At 37.8% G+C, this 21694-nt stretch overlaps 1 protein-coding gene and 2 long non-coding RNA genes across 4 annotated transcripts; 1 reads left to right on the forward strand and 2 right to left on the reverse strand.

Moving 5' to 3' along the window:
- Positions 1-4378: 4378 nt before the first annotated feature.
- Positions 4379-5109, forward strand: LOC119082834. The gene is made up of 2 exons (XR_005088725.1): positions 4379-4537; positions 4605-5109. It is a non-coding gene; the product is annotated as an uncharacterized LOC119082834 (long non-coding RNA).
- A 6221-nt stretch (positions 5110-11330) lies between these two features.
- Positions 11331-17947, reverse strand: LOC119082835. 2 transcript variants are annotated; one of them, XM_037192491.1, is made up of 5 exons: positions 17883-17947; positions 17482-17598; positions 17137-17220; positions 13184-13377; positions 11331-11458 (listed from the first exon to the last, which is right to left on the reverse strand). In XM_037192491.1, exons 2-5 carry the CDS (start codon positions 17517-17519, stop codon positions 11439-11441), a joined length of 336 nt encoding a protein of 111 aa, XP_037048386.1. In that variant the 5' UTR covers positions 17520-17598; positions 17883-17947; the 3' UTR covers positions 11331-11438. The 2 variants fall into 2 exon arrangements, with proteins under 2 accessions (XP_037048386.1, XP_037048385.1); XM_037192490.1 differs by lacking the exon at positions 11331-11458 and having other exon boundaries at positions 12957-13377.
- On the reverse strand, positions 12521-12765 carry LOC119082836. The gene is made up of 2 exons (XR_005088726.1): positions 12723-12765; positions 12521-12653 (listed from the first exon to the last, which is right to left on the reverse strand). It is a non-coding gene; the product is annotated as an uncharacterized LOC119082836 (long non-coding RNA).
- Positions 17948-21694: the final 3747 nt, after the last annotated feature.

The following is a 21694-nucleotide window of genomic DNA, read 5'->3' on the forward strand; positions in this document are numbered from 1 at the left end:
CTTGTCTTAGATAGCAAAATATACATGTACACTGATAAAAAAAATCGTCAACATACGTCCAGTATGTATGAAATGGATGTCAGACAGCTTCATTTCTGCCTTACTTCTTATATGTATATGACATTGCGACCGCGACGTATAATCATACATACTGCTCGTGTCACTTGTATGTTTATACGTCAAACATGTACGATATACATGTCAGACGTAGGAATATACATATCCGAAGTAAGGCAGAAATGAAGCCATTTCGAACATGGACGTATGTTGACGAAATTTTTTATCAGTGTTGAACCCTTTCGGTCTCGTCGAAAGTCTTTGCTGGACTCCGATGCTTATGGCCTCATGCTGGCTACCTTCCCAGATCCGTCAAGCTGATTCTAGTCAAGTCTCTTCTGATGCCTCATTTCACGTACTGCTCGCAAGTCATGGGAAGGTTGCAGGCTTTGACGAAGATGGTTCTAGAGAAGGCATTTAAGGGTTGCATTAGGTTCGTTTGTGGCTTGGGCCATTATGACTCCACCGCAGCAGCCAGCAATGTGCTTCTTGGCTGCGACTTGTTCTCATATTTCGATTTCTTATCATGCGTGCTAATGCATAAGACATTACTCCTTAAAGAGCCTCGTTACCTGTATGAACGCATAACCCCCACCTCAAATACGCGAACTTTTAATCTGGTTATGCCGAGAGTGAGAGGAGACATAATGTCGCGGTCTTTTTTCGCGGGTGGGGTCTCGACTTATAACTCATTGCCACCGAATATTAAAAAAATTAAATCGTTAACTGGCTTTAAGGTTGCATGCAGGGACCATTTTTGTGTCTAAGATTCATGTTTTGTACCCATTTCGTTATTTCATCGTTTCAGTGACTGAGTTATTTGCCTGCGCCCACGAATAATGTGTCGATGCTTGTATGTGATTCTATTGTAGCTCTTTCCCAACTGTTTTTATTATTATTTGACTTAAGCGGTTTGTTATCGTACTTTGACTAGATTTACTGCCTGTAGTTATGAACTTACAGTCTGAATTTTTCCTTATATTTAATTATTAATCTTGCGTTGATTGACATCCTACTGTAATATGTACTAAAAAAGGCTCACAGGCCTTACTCATATTATGACATAAATAAATAAACTAACTAACTAACCCAATGAAGTAAATTCTAACTTAAATTAAGTTTTTTTTGTGCTCAATCGTTCTGCGCATTCGTTCCAGTACAGCTATACGTACTTTTAGGATGTAATGAAAGAAATGAAAAGAGAGATGTTACTGTTATGTGACGGAATGCATGTAGAACGAAAAAAACCGATGGAAACAAACGAAACCCATGAAAAGTAAAACCTTATCTTTACTTGAGGCCAGGTTAAGGCGTTTTACTATCGCAAATGTTTACATTGCGATGTGAGACGCCTTTACATGGCCTTAAGTTTAAAATAATTTAAATTTGTTGAAAATATTCAGCAGGTCCGGACTGGGCAAAAAGGGCGACATGGAAAATCACAAGTGCGCTTTTCTGAATTCATTCAGTTTGCTAAATATATGGGCGCCTTTCATTCTTCACGTCAAGCGCTTTTTGCTATATTTCAATCGCTTTTTCCTGCATTTCACAAGAGCGCCCTTTAGTAGCCAATCCTGCCCTGATATTTAGTATTACATTGGATCCTAATGATATGCTGGTCGTCATGCGCACATAAAGGCAAATCAAATCGAGATAGTTTTACAGTACTTGAGTCCGCCCGATTATGAGAAATGACCATCGATATAATATAGGTTAGATAAGTAATGTCAAAGTAACTTTATGCGGAAAGATCACATGGATGTATGTGTAACTTAACTTACGTTTTGAGAAAGCGCGCGAAATAATGCCATACAAATATTTGAAAATAATTGAAACTCTGCATTTCTCAATTTCCTTTTTCTCTTCGTTTTGTGTTGTGACTCGCATTTTTTGCACTTGTATGTGTGCTATATTTCCAAAATATCGTTCTTCGTGCCTCATTATCTACAGTATATTATATTGATGGAAATGACAGTTGCCAGAATTTAGCATTTTCAGTTCTTTTACACTCATTTGGCTGCGGGTGATGCAACGATAAATTTAAAACCTTGAATCCGACGATATGGCATAAACAGTGCTTAATAAGCACTCGGACTAATATAAAAGGAGTCACGAGCTCCTACGAACTTACTAACTTGTAAAAAATTTTGAGTACGACCAAAGCACCAAGCAGGGTAATAGAAAAAATAAAGTAGGTAATTTTGGCAGTGTCAAATGTCATTTTTATTTTATAAGATTTTTACACTCTTAAAAATGCGGTAAGAGCCAAGACATATTCGAAAAATAGGCACGAACGTTCTTTCAATGAAAATATGATCACTGAAATGTACATTATTTTAACAAATAATCTAACATCACGTTAGCAGTCTGCATACAAACAACTAAATTACGTAACTGAATGTAAATTCTTTAATAAAAGTTAAATGAAAACCCTTCGCAGTAACCACTTTTTCGTTTTCAAATTTGCCTCCAATGCGGTATCTCACGGCGACTCCTGTCTAATATAATGTAAATGGCAACTCGTCCAACTCGTACTAAAAACTACTCTATTTGACACCAAAAAATCTCTATTACCCTGCTAGGTGCTTTGGTACGACAAGCGAACATGCTTAAAATAAGCCGTCCACAACAGATGCGTACATACAGGTGCGCACGAGAAAAATTCCGAAATTCCGAAATTTAGGCCCAAAGCATGAAAATTATTATTTGATCATTGTAATGACGCACTTAATATCCAACATTTGCGGCAATAATAATTGTGTAAACTGTGAACATTCGGAGAAATAATAAAATTGCACGTGTTCTAATGGGAAATAGTATCACCTTTACTTTATTGGATACGTGGTTTCGTTAAGGCAATTAACCATGAGTTGTACACGCAAAACGCGATCATGAGTGTCGTATGCATTGAATCGTGAGTTGTAGAATTATTTGGATTAGCCATAGCACTGATCGTGGCAATAACATATAAAATAATCGGAGGATGATGAAATCACTGTAGGCTCTCTACATTTCTTTATTAAATAAAGGTGACTATGAGTCAAAACATATAATACAAACAATCTCGAGTGGCAGCTCTTATACCACTTAAGCCTCCAAATTATCTCACGGTAGTTTAACCATCTTCAAGAGGGGTCAATCACTTTCTATTTAATCCTGCCTTAATCCTTAAAGAGTTATTTACCCCTGCCTTCTTTTCACTAAAACCTTTTACCCTTCAAACATAACATTTCAAACATATTCTTGCAATTGTTCCGAAGCCAAAGAATCAATTCAATCTACATAACAGGGTCTTACTTCTTACCGTTAATTACCCTAATTTATTCCCAAAATTCTCAAAATAATTTGTACATTTTTTAGGTAAAAAAACCTTTTTTGTATTCCATATTTGAAACATCTGTGCCGTAGCACTACTAGCAGTGCCCACAGTTGCCGTAAGTTGTTAAGAATTGCCACTTATATTAACTCAGAAGCGAATTGAGAAGTTAGGTCTGGACAACCAAACTGCAGAAATAAGACGTAGGATTGGTCTTGCATGGGCAGCGTTCGGAAAACTCAGACTAATTTTCAAAATCAAAATGAATAATAGTCTGAAACGCAAGGTTTTCGACACTGTGCTCACTTATGGAATGGAAACGTTAACTTTAACGAAAGCATCCGAAGATAAATTGAGAGTGACACAAAGAGCCATGGAACGGAGTATGCTTGGAATAACACTCAGAGACAGAATGACGAATCAATGGATTCGACAACAAACCAGGGTCGTTGATGTCATGGAAAGAATAGCATCTCTGAAATGAAGCTGGGCGGGGAATATTGCAAGAAGAACAGACGAACGTTGGACCAAAAAGATCATGAACTGGCGACCATATAAAAGACGAGCTATAGGTAGACCACCAGAGAGATGGACAAACGGAATTAAGAATATTGTAGGTACAAACTGGCAGCAAATGGCAATGGATCGTACGAAATGGAAAGAAGTTGGAGGGGGATAGAAACAAGCTGAAAAAGAAGAAGAAGAAAAATTGAGAAGGACAGATCACAGTAGGCACAGTCCTAAGCGGTGGCTCTTATCACGAAAGCCGTCAAAACTAGCACTTGTCATTTCAGTGGTCATGCTAGCAGCAGTGCTATAGTACAATCTGTTTGTAACATAACATTAGAAAAACCAAATGAATGTAGATATCTCTTGTTTGTACGAATTTTTGAACTTGTAAATTTTCCTTTCATACAAATGTCTGCTGCTAGTAGTGGTCTGTACCATTTTATAAAAGAATTTAATGTGAATAAAGTTCGACGATTCTGACCTTGACTATAAATACAGTGTACCATGGAAACACTATTTAGTTAGTTTCCTGATATAGTCGAATTATCATCAAACATGTTAAGCTTACTGCTGGTTTTCGCTGCGATTAGTGCAGTTCACCCACAGAACTGTAACCAGTTCGCATCCTATCAACACGATCCCGACATAATACAGGTAACAATTTATTTTCAATAAAATTCGTCAACGTTACAGAACGAAAAATCATTTGGCCCCCTTTTAGCATCTCCACGATACTTACTACGAGTTAGCCTCTTCTTCAAGCACCATTTTCGACTGTGAGAGAATAACATGGTCAGGAAGTGGTAGTTCACTAGTCGGCATTGTTCAATCGCCGAACTGCTGCAGAAAGCTGTACGATCCAATCTTTTCTGATGACGAAATTGAATTTAAAGTCGCTCCGTTGAATATGAATGCTGGATGTTTACTAAGTACCGACAATGTGAAAATGAAATTTATAAGCACAACAGGACTTGGTGCGGAACTTTGTTACATAAATACCGTATGTCGAGCGGACCGAGAAGGGTTTTTTCTATTTTGCCGTGAGTCAACCATGGAGACGTCGCTACTACAAGCTCTTATTAACCTCCTTTTTACTCTTATTGGAATTTTATTCGGCCGACCGGTATTCACTGATGTGAGTCAAGCAAATTGTACCATCCCAGCGAATAATTGCAACCTTGGATAAATAAATGGACTTATTTCCATGTGCTCTAATCGACCGTAATTAGTATAAGAGAAACGCACTTCAAGCAAATAGAGTATATTTCACAAAAATATTTTCACTATCTCACAACAGATGGTCCGACTTTCTCGTCCATTTTTTGCTTTCAACGAAGGAATGAGATGGCGTTTGTATCGTACTTTCGTGCCACCGCACATCTGATTCGGTTATATATGGCATAACCTCCTCACTATATTTACCTTGCTATTTTGTATGAAATTGTTTCTTACAGTGTTTCATAATTGTATGACACACTGTTAAGTTTCAATACCCTATTTAGAGTACCACTCATGCTTGAAGTGCGTTGATAAAATATTTAATTTTTTTATGACAAAGTTATTTCTATTATTCTGAAAAAAATACGTTTTTTATGCAATTTTACGGCAGTAATATCTTAGGTGAGCATCACTTTATTAAAAAATTAAAAAAAAATTTGTAGCAGAGGTAAAAATTTCAATAAATCTTGATATTTTGATGTGTTCAACTCGTCTAATAAGACGGTCTTTGATTACCATCCGAATCCATTATCCATCCATTATCATGCGTCGATATTCTTAGCACCATAGCAGCATGTATACAGGTTCAACGGTCAACTCCTAATGAAATTGTTCACAGGAGCCAGATTTAAACAGCCTCGATGAAGCGGGTGATGGTAGTAAGTCTCATTGAAACATACTTTCATTTTTTACCTGTCACCTTTAAAAAACGCACAGGGGTTGAGAGGATCTATATGTCATAAGTTGGAGAGAGTAATCTGAAAGAGAGCAACTCGAAGGATCTCGTCCACAACAGGCTTGACGAGCTTCTCGCCCCATCATAGTTCGTTTGGATCCGTTAAACCAATTCTGTGTACCAAATGTGATGGTTTTTCATAATTTGGGAAGTAGACAGTATATATGGCTCATAATTTGGGAAGTCTCATGATTTGGGAAGTGGACAGTATATATGGCTGTATTTCAATGTAGAAATCGTTATGAATGTCTGTAAATGATTGGTAGTGTGTTTGTGGACATGTAATTTGAAATAAAAAATTGGTGCCAGGACGGGAGACGAACCCGCAATATTCACCTCTCCGGGGCGATGCTCTTACCACAGATACAGTTATATGGACACATTAAATGAGATCATTTACAGACATTCATAACGATTTCTACATTGAAATACAGCCATATATACTGTCCACTTCGCACTTCCCAAATTATGAGAGTAGTTAAGTCTCATTGAAACAGCCTCCATGAAGCGGATAACAGTGACAGTCAGTTTGTCCAAACAACAAGTGTGACAGTTATGAAATTTTTAGACCCGTACGAAGTACTGGGGTCTTATAGGTTTACGCATACGTTTTTAACACGTCGAATTGGACTCCCTGAGTAAGGGGAAACCTAATGTGGTTGTCTAGAGATGCCAAATCAGTGAAAAAAAAATGTCCGTCTGTCCGTCTGTTCGTTTGTCCGTCTGTCCGTCTGTCTGCACGATAACTTGAGTAAAACGCATCCGATTTTGAAAATTCTTTTTTTTCCCGTTTGGTTATGTCAAAAGACAGGCTAAGTTCGAAGATGAGTGATTTTGGATCGACCCCTCCCGAGCTGTGGTCCAATAAGTGCTTTACGGTTTTTCGAAGATATCTACAGACATTTAAGCACTGCACTTGTCAGTGATACGTCAAATAAAAGGTATTTACAATACCGATCGACAAAAAAAAAGTTTATGGAAATCGGATGACCGACTCGTGAGTTAGACCCCTTGGTGTGAAACAGGCCCAGGGCGGCAAGCAGTTTTAGCTTGTAGGTCGGCCACATTTGAACATATTTCGTCTGTTTTAGCTTTATTAGATAGGCATTGACCGTACCAATCAGGGAAAAAAAAGTTTTTGAAATTATGTTCTCCTGAGCGTGAGCTAGGTCTCTTGTAGTGAGCTCTTATCTGGCTACTCGGCCGTACAGTGAACGTGGTGTATCATGGCCCTACGTTAGTGAAGGGCCGTGACGCAAGTCCGTTCACACTGAAAAATTTGACAAAAAAAATTTTCCGCAGGACTGAGGAACATATATACACGAACTTTTTGACTTTTCCCCCTTTGCTCCTACTACCCCCACAGTATTTTGTTCGTAATCTGGGCGTCCATACGAGTTCAACGAGCTATCACACGCCTCATAAGGTTAAAATTTGGCCGAGATATTAAATTTCAAAACTTGGAAATTTGCAGAAATTTGTATGAAGAAATTCATTTTCATACATTTTGAAATTGATGAATTTTACCAACCTTTGTTACTTTGTCACTTTGTTACAACGAAACTTTTGAATTTACCGGTGAATTTGGCTGAAATTTTCAGGGTATGTTAAGGACGTAATTCTAAGAAACTAATTTGAAGGAATTTTCTTAAAAGCTTATAATTTCGGAGCTATGAGCGTTTTGAGCCATTGAGCTATATGACCCATAACTCAGAAAATATAAAAGATAGAAAGTTCGTTTAAAAGACAAATTTATAGAGTTTCAGATTTCATTCGACACGTGTTTCATGGTTTTCCTAAAAAGTCGTCTATTTGGGAGCTATGAGCGTTTTAAGTGCGAGCTATGTCAGCCATAACTCGGAAAATACGGCAGATGGAAACCTCCTGTAAAAGACAAAGTTATAGAGTTTTAGATTCTAGTCGATACGTGTTTCATGGTTTCACTAAAAAGTCGTCTATTTGGGAGCTATGAGCGTTTTAAGTGCGAGCTATGTCAGCCATAACTCGGAAAATACGTCAGATGGAAACCTCCCGTAAAAGACAAATTTATAGAGTTTCAGATTTCATTCGACACGTGTTTCATGGTTTTCCTAAAAAGTCGTCTATTTGGGAGCTATGAGCGTTTTAAGTGCGAGCTATGTCAGCCATAACTCGGAAAATAAGGCAGATAGAAACCTCGTGTAAAAGACAAAGTTATAGAGTTTTAGATTCTAGTCGATACGTGTTTCATTGTTTCCCTAAAAAGTCGCTTATTTGGGAGCTATGAGCGTTTTAAGCGTGTCAAATTTTCGATTTTCGTCAAATGAAAGCTGGAAGATTCAGATCAAAGAGAAAGTTATACAGTTAAGTAAGAAGAATATTTTCGTTCAAACTGCACAATATGATTGTCTATTATCTGCGACCAATTTCTAAAAAATCACAACTTACAAATCAGCTGATATCGCCCAAAACCACTTACAGTGGAGGTGTGACGCAAGTCCTGTTATCCACTTACAAAAGAACTGATATCGGTGTAGGTGACGCTTACAGATTCGACACGCAAAAAGGTATGCGTCACAAATGGCAGCTGATGAGGAAAGTACGCGAAAGGCTTATCAACAAAAATCATACCAGAAAAATTTTAGGAAGAAAATTATAATAAAAAAGTTTGCGTCACAAGGGGCAGATGATTCGGCTTTCTTCCGTTTGAATTCCATTTTTTAAAGGAATATATTTCACAATTTTAAAAATTTTCCTTCCTCAACATCTGCCCCTTGTGACGCAAACTTTTTTATTATAATTTTCTTCCTAAAATTTTTCTAGTAAGATTTTTGTTGATAAGCCTTTCGCGTACTTTCCTCATCAGCTGCCATTTGTGACCCATACCTTTTTGCGTGTCGAATCTGTAAGCGTCACCTACACCGATATCAGTTCTTTTGTAAGTGGATAACAGGACTTGCGTCACACCTCCACTGTAAGTGGTTTTGGGCGATTTTGACAATATATCGAGTAAATTTTGACCGAATTTCATGATTTTTTTTTGTGTGAAAGGTATTAACGAATGTAAAGCGTCGGTACTATTTCCGGTCTCCTAACAAAATGGCTCCTGGCGGCCATATTGTATTTTATTAAAAGTGATATATCTTGGGAAAAATGGTACTTAGAGAGTTTCTGTTAACATGGAAATAATTTGTTATGTGTGTGGGGTTTCAGAGATTCCATACATGGACATCTATATATAACTATATACAGCTATATTGAGCTATATACAGGTATATAGAGCTATATAATAGCATATTCATTTGTGAAATGTTTATTTATAGGAAAATATAGGTAAATATAGCGGTATATAGCTGTTTAAATAGGAATTTATGAAAGTTGACTTCGTACGGGGCTGTCTATATTGCCTCCGGCAATTTATTTGTTGATGATAACAAGGCAAACAGTGGATAATGTAAGTGATTTTAAAGGGAGAATAGTTTTTCAGCAGAGAAGAAAATGAAGTAAGAGAAATGAAGAGTTTCACATTAAAAGCTTTTGATACGAATAGGTGTTTCGTACGGGTCGGCGTTAGCTATGTTTTGATTTGATTTCGGTTATTATGCGTTTGATCATCGCACTTCAAGCAAATCCAGTTTCCGCTCTCTATTTAGAGTACAACTAGTGCTTGAAGTGCGTTGGTTTGATGTGTTTCATCAAGGCAAAGCACCAAGCAGGGTAATAGAAAAAAATAAAGTAGGTAATTTTGGCAGTGTCAAATGTCATTTTTATTTTATAAGATTTTTACACTCTTAAAAATGCGGTAAGAGCCAAGATATATTCGAAAAATAGGCACGAACGTTCTTTCAATGAAAATATGATCACTGAAATGTACATTATTTTAACAAATAATCTAACATCACATTAGCAGTCTGCATACAAATAACTAAATTACGTAACTGAAATTCTTTAATAAAAGTTAAATGAAAACCCTCCGCAGTAACAACTTTTTCGTTTTCAAATTTGCCTCCAATGCGGCATCTCACGGCGACTCCTGTCTAATATAATGTGCCATTTACATTACAATACTCGTACTAAAAACTACTCTATTTGACACCAAAAAATCTCTATTACCCTGCTAGGTGCTTTGATCAAGGTATAGATTGTTATATTACTCTACAAAGAAAATGAAATCAATCAATTTGCATCTATGAAATACGGAGAATCAAAAATATGTATGTAAAACACTTCCAATACTTTTCAAATTCAGATAAACGAAATCCTAAATCGGACACCTCTGATACAGAGACTCTGAAGGTCTTCTGTATGAAAATGGAATGCGCTATGAACAAGTGGAATTTCTGGACAGTACACTGATAGTTGAAGAAAACAATGAACCAACAGATGAGCCTTTAATTTGTCCACGGTTCAACATCGCGTTTGTTTTTGATTACAAGAAAGAAGAAGAATGAAGGTCATCCAATTCCATCCATGAGAGTTCTCCGTGACCGATTGCAAGAAATAAATTTCTGCCTTGGAGTTTTGGAGGACGTCTTCGTGCTTCTAAAGGAAAAAGTGAATTCCTTTACTTAATTTGAAAAGGAATGTCTTCTAGTGGTGGATGAGATTTCTATTATCGAAAGTAAACTCCTCAGGAGTTCGTGTTTCGTTGTTTTTTGTATTTTGTCATATATTTTGTGTTTAGTTGGTACTCGTTTGTTTTTACTTGTTTCAGGAAGTGGTTAGACGTTAGACCTGTTATGTCTACTGATTATTAGTGTGTTTATCTGTGCAAATTAGTCACAAAATGGCTATTTGTACACCGCGAAAAAAGTATCTCCATAACAAGTTTGACTCTTTGCACAATGCGCAAATAGTCGTTTCATAATAACTTCGCCTATTCGCACACGGTGCAAATCAAGGCCTAATATTTGAGAATTGCTTCTCAAAAGATTCCCTAAAATGACGGAAAATTTTGTGAATCTTTGAGAATTTTAGGGAATCTTTGTGAATCTGTTCTCAATTTTAGGCCCTGGTGCAAATAGCCAAAATAATTATAAAGAGACTATTTGCACAATGGGCAAACAGTCTCTACCTTTATTCTTTCACCTTATCGAGTCGATGGTCACTTTTATCAGAAACATGTTGAGCTAGTATCGCCTGCTGCATCATTAAAATTGAATATATTTTATGTTCGTAGACTACTCGATACTGCAGATACCAAAAAATTACAAAAAGGGAAGCAGGTAATGCATCTAATTTAACAGTTAGAATTATCCTTACATTGAGATAAGCGTCAGTTGATAGGACATGTGCTAATGTAAACAACATAAGAAAATTATTCAGAGATCCGACTTGAAATATAAGGAGTTTCCAATGTAATTTTTGGATTATGGAAAAGTGAAATAAAATTATAATTTTCCGGTAGCAGAACACTTTTAATTTTTTTATTTTTACATTACTTCAATCATCATTTTTTCAATTAAAACATTTGCGTTCATTAAATCCTAAATATTTAAAAAAAAATCTGCTTGGTTCAGTGCTATGATAAAATACTTAAATTGACAAATCAAGAAAAACTAAAAAGCAAAAATAAAAAATCTAGCTAAAATTATTTACACGATTTTTGGTTCCGTTGCCGTTTCATTTTGATCCTGCTTTGCCTGTAATGTAAAAAAAAACATTTTTTCAATTGAATAAAAGTAAGTAGACAAACAATATGAAGAATCATAAAAACAGAAACAAAAATTGACCTGAAAAAACTAAGCTTAGGGTAATTACTCTAAGAAACTAAGGTTGTACATCTGAATGACATAATAGTGGAATAGTAGATACTTTCGATATTTTTAACGTAGCAAATTGGCAAAAATACAAGAAAGTTGAACTTTTATGTGAGACAAAATATTACGTTGCTTGATCCTGTCTTCTTTTGCTATGCATAAAAAATGCATGTGAATCGACGACATATTTTTGTGGTCGGCAATTTTTTCAATTTTTATCTATATTTTTGCATGACAAAATTAGGTTTTTTTTTCACCGATGTTATTATAAAGATAAACATATTTGTATAAAATGATAAACATTTGGTGTGATAAAAAAGTATTTCACCGAAGTTCGTTTTTAAATGCATTTGCGGTATTCGATATAGTTTCTTTTTTGCTGGGATAGGGTTTTTGCTGCTGGGAGAGAAAACGTACTAAAACGTAAAAAGCTGTCAAAAGATGTGACAGAAGGATTAGCTAAATATATTGAAATCAAACATTTTAGAGATTTACTCACTGTACAGATGCGACTTTACTCGTTGAAGTAACGAATTATACATTGTATATTACACATAAAACATGGCAGCGCCGATGAAGCGCCGTTTTAAATTAAATTTTCTCGCTTCGCATTAAATTTTCCAAATCGATTGGTTCAAGTCAAGTCAAGTCAAATCGATTGGTTCTTTATCGCCGGGGCGGAATAAAAAATTCCAACGAGGAAGTTAGAAAAATGCTTTTTTGCACTGGGCACCGCAAACGTGAGCTTCGCCCATTTGTTACTGTACGATACATGAGAGCGTCTTATACTATGGGTCACCTTTCGTACATCCATAGTGGTTGACCTTGTAAAGAATTTATTTAAAAGAAAAGAAAAAAACAGCCAAAATGGTCGGCATGAAGGCTCTTCATTGTAGATGTCGCGCGGGAGCGTAAACAAGTAACTAAATTATTATTTGTTTCGTAGTTGTATTGCTGGCACGTAGTATTAAATTGTGAAAAATTGTTGTATTGCTGAGGGTTTATGCCAATTCAAATGAAAAAAACTAGTTTTTCAAATAGCCAACGTTTCGGCTCAGCACTGAGCCATCTTCAGGGCCTTTATTCGAAAAAAAAAAAAAAGTTACATCAGTCGTTACATTCATAGCGTATTGTACTTGTATTTTACCAATAAACCTTTAGATCAATTCGCCAATAGGCGGAAAATCGTCGGTACTTAATGAGCAACAGAATTGGCATAAACCCTCAGCAATAAAACAATTTTTCACAACAAAATTATTCTTTTGAATTTGCTAAATCCGGGGACAAATAGCGTAACAAGCCGTAAATGTATATTCCTTATCGGTCACTAGTGTTACTTTGTATAGGCGTTAATACACCACCCAGGCCGCCATGTATTTATGTTAAAAGTTCACTAGATTCAGATACTTCAAATGTTTAGTTTGAAGTGATTTTCAATAATATTCAGACTGAAAAAATCCAAAAAAAAAAATAATCAAACGAAATCAGAATTGTTTTAAATGGACGAGGTCGTCTAATTGGTGCCCGAGAATTCTTTGACCTCGAAAGTTTAGTTCACTTGAGATTTGTTAACCCCGAAAATTAAACTAACCATGCAAGTTGACTTACGCGTTTTGCTAGTTTCCCCTTGCTTGAGTCGTTTCTGCGCGATTTGAGTATCGATCTTCTGCTTTCTCTTTTTCAGGACGTCACGTTTCATTTGTATCTTTTGTATCATTTGTTTTTCCATCATGTCCAGCTCATCTTCTTCCACGGCTATTTGAGTCTTTTCTATGACCAACGCTTCTAATTCGCTAGCAAGCCTTTAGATTAAAAATTAAAAATTGATTAATGTAATTCATCAGCGGCGATTCAAAGCAAAATACAAAAAACCAATACCACTCAAACATCATCTAAATGACGCATCAAAAAGATCATTTTTCGCAGCGGGGCAGCGGGGCTAGTAGGTTGGGCGTATGGTTAACAGCCAACACCGTCAAAAAAGCTTCGTTATGAAACTAACAACAAGGCTTCGGATCGGACAGGAAAATCGGCAACGACCAACGCTACGAAATGGACTTATGGATATCGACTTAAATTTAGCAACCTGGAATGTAAGAACTTTGTTGCGACCGGGTGGTTTGAGAACTTTAACTGATGTTCTGAGAAAAGGAAGATTTAATATAACTGCGGTACAAGAGACAAGGTGGCCTGATGCAAACCTATTGAAAAGTAAGGAATATTCATTCTACTACAGTGGATAAACGAACAAGTCAGGGGAGTTTGGCACGGGCTTCGTTGTGATCGGAAAAACAAGGGACGCTGTGATAAGTTTTCAACCATTCGACGAGAGATTGTGCTCTCTACGCATTAGAGGCAAATTCTTCAATATTACCCTCATTAATGCGCACGCACCCACAGAAGAAAAGGATGAAGACACGAAGGATGAGTTTTATGAAAAGTTGCAATGGATATATGAACGAAGTCCTACCAGAGACATTAAGATTATTCTTGGTGATCTTAATGCAAAAGTTGGGAGAGAGGAAATATATCGGCCAACGATTGGAATGCACAGCCTTCATGAAACATCAAACGATAATGGGTGCCGTCTGACTGATCTTGCGGTATCTAACAACATGGTTATCAGTAGTACCTGCTTTCCCCATAAAAACATTCACAAAGCCAGTTGGATATCTCCGGATGGCTCAACAGCGAACCAAATAGATCATGTGCTCATCGATGCACGCCACAACTCTAACATCCTTGATGTACGAAGCTGCAGAGGACCGAACATTGACTCTGACCACTACCTGGTTAGGGTGGTCTTTCGAGCTAGGATCAGGGCTGAGGTCAAAAACAGAGAGGTGGTGAGGAGATTTGACACCGATAAGCTGAAGAACATGGACACAAGGAGACTGTATGTGGAGAAGCTAGAGGAACGGATAATTGCAGATATGGAGTCAGAACCGGCAACAATTAATGATACATGGAGCAGGATTAAGCAAGAAATAGAGAGTGTTGCAACAGAGACCATTGGGTGGAAAACTGGAGGTATTCGAAATGATTGGTATGACGACGAATGTAAGCTTGCAACACAAGCGAAAAACGATGCAAGGTTGAGGACTCTGCAAACTGGAGCAACACGGTCAGCCACATTAGAATATCGAACCAAACGTAACGATGAGCGAAAACTTCTCCGAAAGAAAAAAGCAGAAAGTGAAAGGAAGGTTTTCGTTGAAATACAAAATTTAGCAGAAACAAGGGACACTCGAAAGCTGTACCAAAAAGTAAAAAACGTTAAAAACGGATACAGTCAACAGCCCCAATTGTGCAAGGATTCAAATGGTGTAGTGCTAGCAGAGGAGAGACAGTGCATGGAAAGATGGACAAAATTTTTCAAGAGCCTGCTATGCCAGAGTCAAACAGTAACAACAGAAGAAGTAGCGGAACCGGATTCACAATTGAGCGCACAAGGTGTGGCGGAACCTACACTGGAGGAAGTTAGGGCTTCTGTTCTCAAGCTCAAGAATAACAAGGCCCCTGGATCAGACAATCTACCCGGAGAACTTTTTAAATATGGAGGTGATGCGCTGTGTGCACGGTTACATGAGCTGATTGTGAAGATTTGGGAACGTGAAGAAATGCCAGAAGAATGGGAACTCGGAATCATTTGTCCAGCGTATAAGAAGGGTGACAAATTGGAATGTAGCAACTCCAGAGGAATTAATCTATTGAACACAGCGTACAAAATATTTGCGGATATTTTACGGCAGCGTCTCATGGCGTATTCGGAACCAACAACTGGTGAATATCAGGGTGGATTCCGCAACGATCGCTCAACAACAGACCAGTTGTTTAGCATCAGGCAGATCATGGAGAAATGCAGAGAGTTCAATGTTGCTCTACACCATTTGTTTGTTGATTTTGAAACGGCATATGACAGGGTTTTTCGGAGGAAACTATGGAATGCGATGGTGGAACTTGGTTACCCCAAAAAACTTATTCATTTAGCTAGAATGACTCTGTCACATGTGAGAGCCAAGGTCAGAATTCGGAACAATCTATCTGTTACTTTTGAAGCCTTGGAAGGACTTAGACAAGGCGATGGACTGGCAGCTCTATTCTTCAACATTGTTCTTGAGAAGGTGATAAGAGAGAGCGGCGTGGAAACCAGCGGTACAATCTTCAGAAAGTTGAGTCAGTTGTTAGGATATGCTGATGACCTAGACTTAATTGGACGGAACATTGACATCGTTAAAGAGAATTTCACGAAAATTGAAGATAGGGGTGCTGAGTTCGGTCTCAAGGTCAGTGAGAGAAAAACCAAGTACATGACAACTTCATTGTCTGATGGCAGACCAACGGATCATACGCTGGAGGTAAATGGAAAACACTTCGAGACTGTCGACAGCTTTATTTACCTTGGGTCGCTGGTCAATAGTGATAATAGCATCGGTGAGGAAATACGTAGAAGGGTAACGCTTGGTAACAGGAGTTACTACAGTCTTCAAAAACTCATCCGGTCAAAAACACTCAACCGCAACCTTAAGTGCGAACTGTACAGATCGCTGATTCGACCAGTTATAGCATATGGGTCGGAAGCTTGGTGCATGACACAAAGTGACGAACAGACACTTTTGGTTTTTGAAAGGAGAATTCTTCGATCAATTTTTGGAGGTGTCAATGTGAACGGCAACTGGAGAAGAAGATACAACCATGAGCTGTATCAGCTTTACAAGGAGCCCGATATAGTCAAATTCATCAAAATCAATCGATTAAGATGGCTCGGTCATGTACAAAGAATGAACGAGGAACGTGTACCACTGAAACTGCTAAATACAAATCCCGATGGAAGCCGCAGGCCAGGAAGACCGAGAGCGAGATGGAAAGATGCAATTGAGTCTGATCTGAAAGTACTAGGAGTGAGCGACTGGAGAACGTTGGCGCGGAATAGGTCCGATTGGAGAAGATTGCTGGAAGAGGCCAAAACCAATAGTAGGTTGTAGTGCCCGCCTAAGTAAGTAAGTAGTAGTGTAGTTATTTATACAATCGAGGCTCAAAGTACAGCCTGCGGCCTCGTGTCATAATTACACATCTAGAGCCTAATAAAGTACTTTTCATCGAGTTGTATACAACGTTTTATGCCACAGATGCATCCAAAGTTTGCAAATTTTGCATATTATGATGATGAGTGGCATAATAGGTATTTACATAACAAGGGTTAAAAAGTTGAAAAGTAGAGTTTTCGTGTGAATTTTGTTGATCAAGGGCGAAGCCGAGATCAATAAACACACGAAAACGAGACTTTTCAACTATTATCCCGAGTTATGTAATGGATTTAAAATGCTTAAACCTAAACCAAATTTCTTGTTTTAGGCTTAGGCCACTTTCGACTCTAGGGAAAACAAGAGCAATAAAAAAAATTTACTCGAAGGCTGAAATTTGACTGATTTCGATCGATAGTTAATGAATTGTTAAGTGATTTATTTGCCTACACTTTTGTCTTATCTTGTTTTAGTTTTCAAGCGCAAAGATCGTTTGTGACTCGTGATTGAAGTGGAATTTTTGGGTTTTCTACTCACATTTCCTCATGATATGGCTCGTCCTCTTGTTCTTTGTAAACCATGTCCGGATCGGCTTTGAGTTTCTTTGATTTTTGATCGATACTGCAAACGAAAACGTAACAAAAATCAAAAAAATTGAAAGAAATATTTAGCTTAAAGGCATTACAATCATTTTAGTAAGCAAGCGAACATATTGGTACAAAATTTATGAGTACTGGGCCACAAGCGTATGTCACCAGAACTCAAAGACACGTATGGTTTAGAATTCTGGATGATTGACACTGGATGATGATTTGAAAATTGGGAAAAATTGATCCACCCATACATAGACGCATAACAAAATAAGTATTAAGAGTGCCTCACCCGTTGCTGCTGTTGGTGTCCGAGTCGGTGTCATACATTATCGACAAGGCTTTCCTTTCCTTTTTGTCTTCTTCCTCTTCTTCTTCTTCGTCGTCCAAATGTCGTTTTCGATCAGATCTGAAAGAACGAAAATTTCAATAAGATTTGAAGAATTTAATGTAATGGTTGATACAACGACACTAATAGACTAAATTTTGTTCGTACTTCGAAATAAACAAAAAAAGGCTTGATACAAATTCAACTTCTTTTCAACATCAAAGGAAAACATTGATAAATCGAAGATTAAATTAACGCTTATAAAGTAGCTAATTTAAGACGATCTATGGTTAATGAACACAAATTCAAGAATAATTAGCAAATCTCGATAAGTTTTTAGTAGAAAAAAGATAGAAAACCCGAACCAGTAGCACAACACCCCACGTTATTGACAGTTATCATTGTATATACGTTTAGGGGAGGTTGCGCACACACACAACTGCTGAGTGTATATCTACATAATGACTATCATTCAGCCGAATTTGGAACATAAAACTTTCGAGTGGAAAATATAAAAACAGAGCGAAGAAAAATTGACCGAGATGAACACGGAAGCGGACACAACCGATAATTGATGTCGCTCCACTCAGTCTATATCAAACGAAAATACATAAAATGAATCGTTAGCACAACAGATTCCGCAAATAACTATTTCAGGAATAGACATGCCATACCATGCACCTTTAACTAAAGGCTCCTCAAAACCGGAAATGGGCGCTGGGAACAAATATTTAAAAAAACAAGGCATCAGAACAGTCGGAGCGTTTGCTGCGACTGAGCCCCGTACGACTCGTAAACCTATTTTGCCCGAAACCATTATACGTCCGTAGCCCTAATAAGCCCGTAACTCTTATTCGTCCGATATCAAAATGCTTCCGTAACCATATTGCGTACTTGACATCATTGTCTATTTTTGCAAATTAACTGAAAGCGTTTATCTTTCAAATTGCGCTTAGCGCAATTACAAAAGCCCGTACTTCTCAATTATAGCGGCCTTAGTCCAAGGGCCCAAATTTGAAACTTTTTTCGCCACATTCTTTTTGGTATTCAATTATCTTCCATAAAATGTAAATCTAGCAAAATCGGATGAGATTTACTCGATTTATGTGCAAAAAAAACACTAAGGGCCGAGTAGCGGCCTTAGTCCAAAGGCCCAAATTTGAAACTTTTTTCACCACGTCCTTTTCGGTATTGAATTACCTTCCATAAAAAACTAAATCTAGCAAAATCGGCTGAGATTTACTCGATTTATGTGCAAAAAACACTTAGCGCCGAGTAGCGGCCTTAGTCCAAGGGCCCAAATTTGAAACTTTTTTCGCCACGTCCTTTTCGGTATTCAATTACCTTCCATAAAAAACTAAATCTAGCAAAATCGGATGAGATTTACTCGATTTATGTGCAAAAAATACTTAGGGCCGAGTAGCGGCCTTAGTCCAAAGGCCCAAATTTGAAACTTTTTTCGCCACGTCCTTTTCGGTATTCGATTACCTTCCATAAAAAACTAAATCTAGCAAAATCGGATGAGATTTACTCGATTTATGTGCAAAAAACACTTAGGGCCGAGTAGCGGCCTTAGTCCAAAGGCCCAAATTTGAAACTTTTTTCGCCACTTCCTTTTCGGTATTCAATTACCTTCCATAACAAACTAAATCTAGCAAAATCGGATGAGATTTACTCGATTTATGTGCAAAAAACACTTAGGGCCGAGTAACGACCTTTGAGCCATCCCAACAAGCCCACGTTCAGGGACTAACGTAAGGATTTTTCCGTGGGTGGGAATTCGACAAAAAGGCGCCAAAATGACTAGTTCAGAGGCTCCAAAAACAATTTTCAAAAGTTGCTAAAATTTAAAAGAATTAAAAACACAGGTTTTGATTGGTTTTATCAACGAAACTTAAAATTTATATTTATGTATGTACATATAGGAAAGTTATCTGTAGTCAAATTTTTGTTTCTAATCGAAAGAATTTTCGGACAAAATCGTGTGTTTTGTAAAGTTCGACATCCGCAGGACGGAATCTGCGATCCTTTTTTGTCAAAAACGCTGCTACAGCGTCGCGTGGATCGTAATTGGCAGTGCCAGCACAGTTCAGAGAAATTATTAATCGGTTCGTCACAGTGATGAGTTCCAGATTTTGTTGCGATGATGGCTTTATTTTGTTGAAGTGGCTTACTACACGCTCTGTGCCCATACTATGTGGACACGTCACAGCAAAAACCCCGAGCAACCATTTAAAAAGCCCGCTTGATTTAATATACATTTGTCTTAAGCGTTCGCTGTACTTACAACCAATGTCGGACGTATCCAAATGTGGTACCTCTTGTAATATTGGCCATTGTTCACAAATATCGCTAACAAGCTGAGCTATTTTGTCGTGTTCCTCATGTTTGATGAACTGCTTGAACGCTCGAATGGATTGTTTGATAAGATTTTCACATGAAGTGGCTGTCAGAATATTTTTCATCAAATCGATCGATTCATCGTCCTCGACATTTAAGCGCTTTGCTACGCAATCCTTTGCTTTGTTAGCCACTTTTGTACGAACTTCGTCGTACTGTGCTCTATTGTTTACTGATATTAGATGACTACGAACAGTGGGATTTCGTTGTTTACTCAATTCAAGTGCTTTTTGTTCTTCTCCTCCTGGCATTGGCCCCGCGATAATAACATCAAGTTTCCGAACTGCAGCATCTCTTAATGTGATCACATCAGGCAAAATTATGAACGATTTTTGCAAACCTTTTTGAAGACTTGTGAAAATGCGGAAAATGTCGAACATGAATGCGGTTAATTTAAATGTTTTAGACTCGTTGCACCATGAGTGTAAAAAATCGGATGCCTTTGAAATTTCTTTTGAAGTGTAATCTTTGGGAGAATCGACGATTTTTTTCCATACTTTCCGGCAGACTGGTAGGTTTCGTAAGACTGCCCTCAACAGCGCCTCTCCATGCTCTGCAAATCTTATTTCATTGAAGGCAGGAAAAGATAAAAGATCGACATCACCAGCGAGTTCGGTTAAAAGTTTATTTCGACATTTCGATGTACGAAAGTAGGTGTTCACAGCAATTACACTCGCTTTCCAAGATTTCAGTTCTGGAATGGCGTCCTCTATATCCTCCAGTGCTAAATCCGATCGATGACAAGTGCACCACACTTTTACTAACTTGTGCCCTAGTTCGTTCTCAAGTAAAGCCCATAATCCTCCTTCCGAACCGGTATTGGCATATTCTCCATCCGTTGTAATTGATACGAATTTTTCCCCAACAATATTTTTGATAGCTGCTTTTACAGCTTCCAGCAAACCATCTGCACCGTTTTGAAGCGGTTCGGTAACACCCAGAAACACGCTATGCAGCGAACCGTCAGCATCAATGTACCGTAATGTTGAAAATTTATTGTCGCTCTGTTGTCTGTCTACACTCCCGTCCACTTGAATTGAATAACAAATACAATCGTTGATATTTCGAACGACCTTTTCCATTTCGAGCTGGGCCACAATTTCCAACATCTCATTGTAGCCTCTAGGATTTCTATACCGTAAGCTTTGTACAGGTGGCTGAAACACTGGTAACTCAGCATCGAATCCTACAAAATTTATTTGTTAATTTTTTGGTAAAATTAAACATTGCCGTTTAGCTTACCGTCTTTCTTAATAACAGAAATTATCTCTTCACTTCTTTTCTGCGCTAGCGACCGACTTGCCCAGTTAAACGATGGGAGGGTGCCAATTAAGGAATCGTTATAGACATCCACCGCCAATTTTATCAAATCCTGGATCAAATATTCTTCTGATGAGTTCAAATATTTCCGCCAAATATGTTGGTCGCTACGCGCTTTCCATTGCTGATGTTTCTCTTTGGCTAGCTCAGCTTGATGATGTGGCTCGCCTTTCAAATGTTCAACTACGCTACGTAGTTTATCTTGGTCATCTACACGAATCCCATCTGCTAACGGAACAGAATGACTTTTCGAATACTTTTTGGCGATGCTTTCGAATTCCCTGCATATATTGCAATGAATAAACGGACGATTTTTGCCACAGGCTAGTCTTTTGCTCATTGTGAGACAATTGTAGTTCTTAATGAGCCAGTCAACGGAGAGTCGGGGATTTCGAATTTGCTCAGCTGGGGGGATGTTCTCAGTTCCAAGTACCACATTATCGCTATTTTCAGTTCC

This window comes from Bradysia coprophila, unplaced genomic scaffold (genome assembly GCF_014529535.1).
Source record: "Bradysia coprophila strain Holo2 unplaced genomic scaffold, BU_Bcop_v1 contig_494, whole genome shotgun sequence".
In the NCBI taxonomy this organism is placed as follows: domain Eukaryota; kingdom Metazoa; phylum Arthropoda; class Insecta; order Diptera; family Sciaridae; genus Bradysia; species Bradysia coprophila.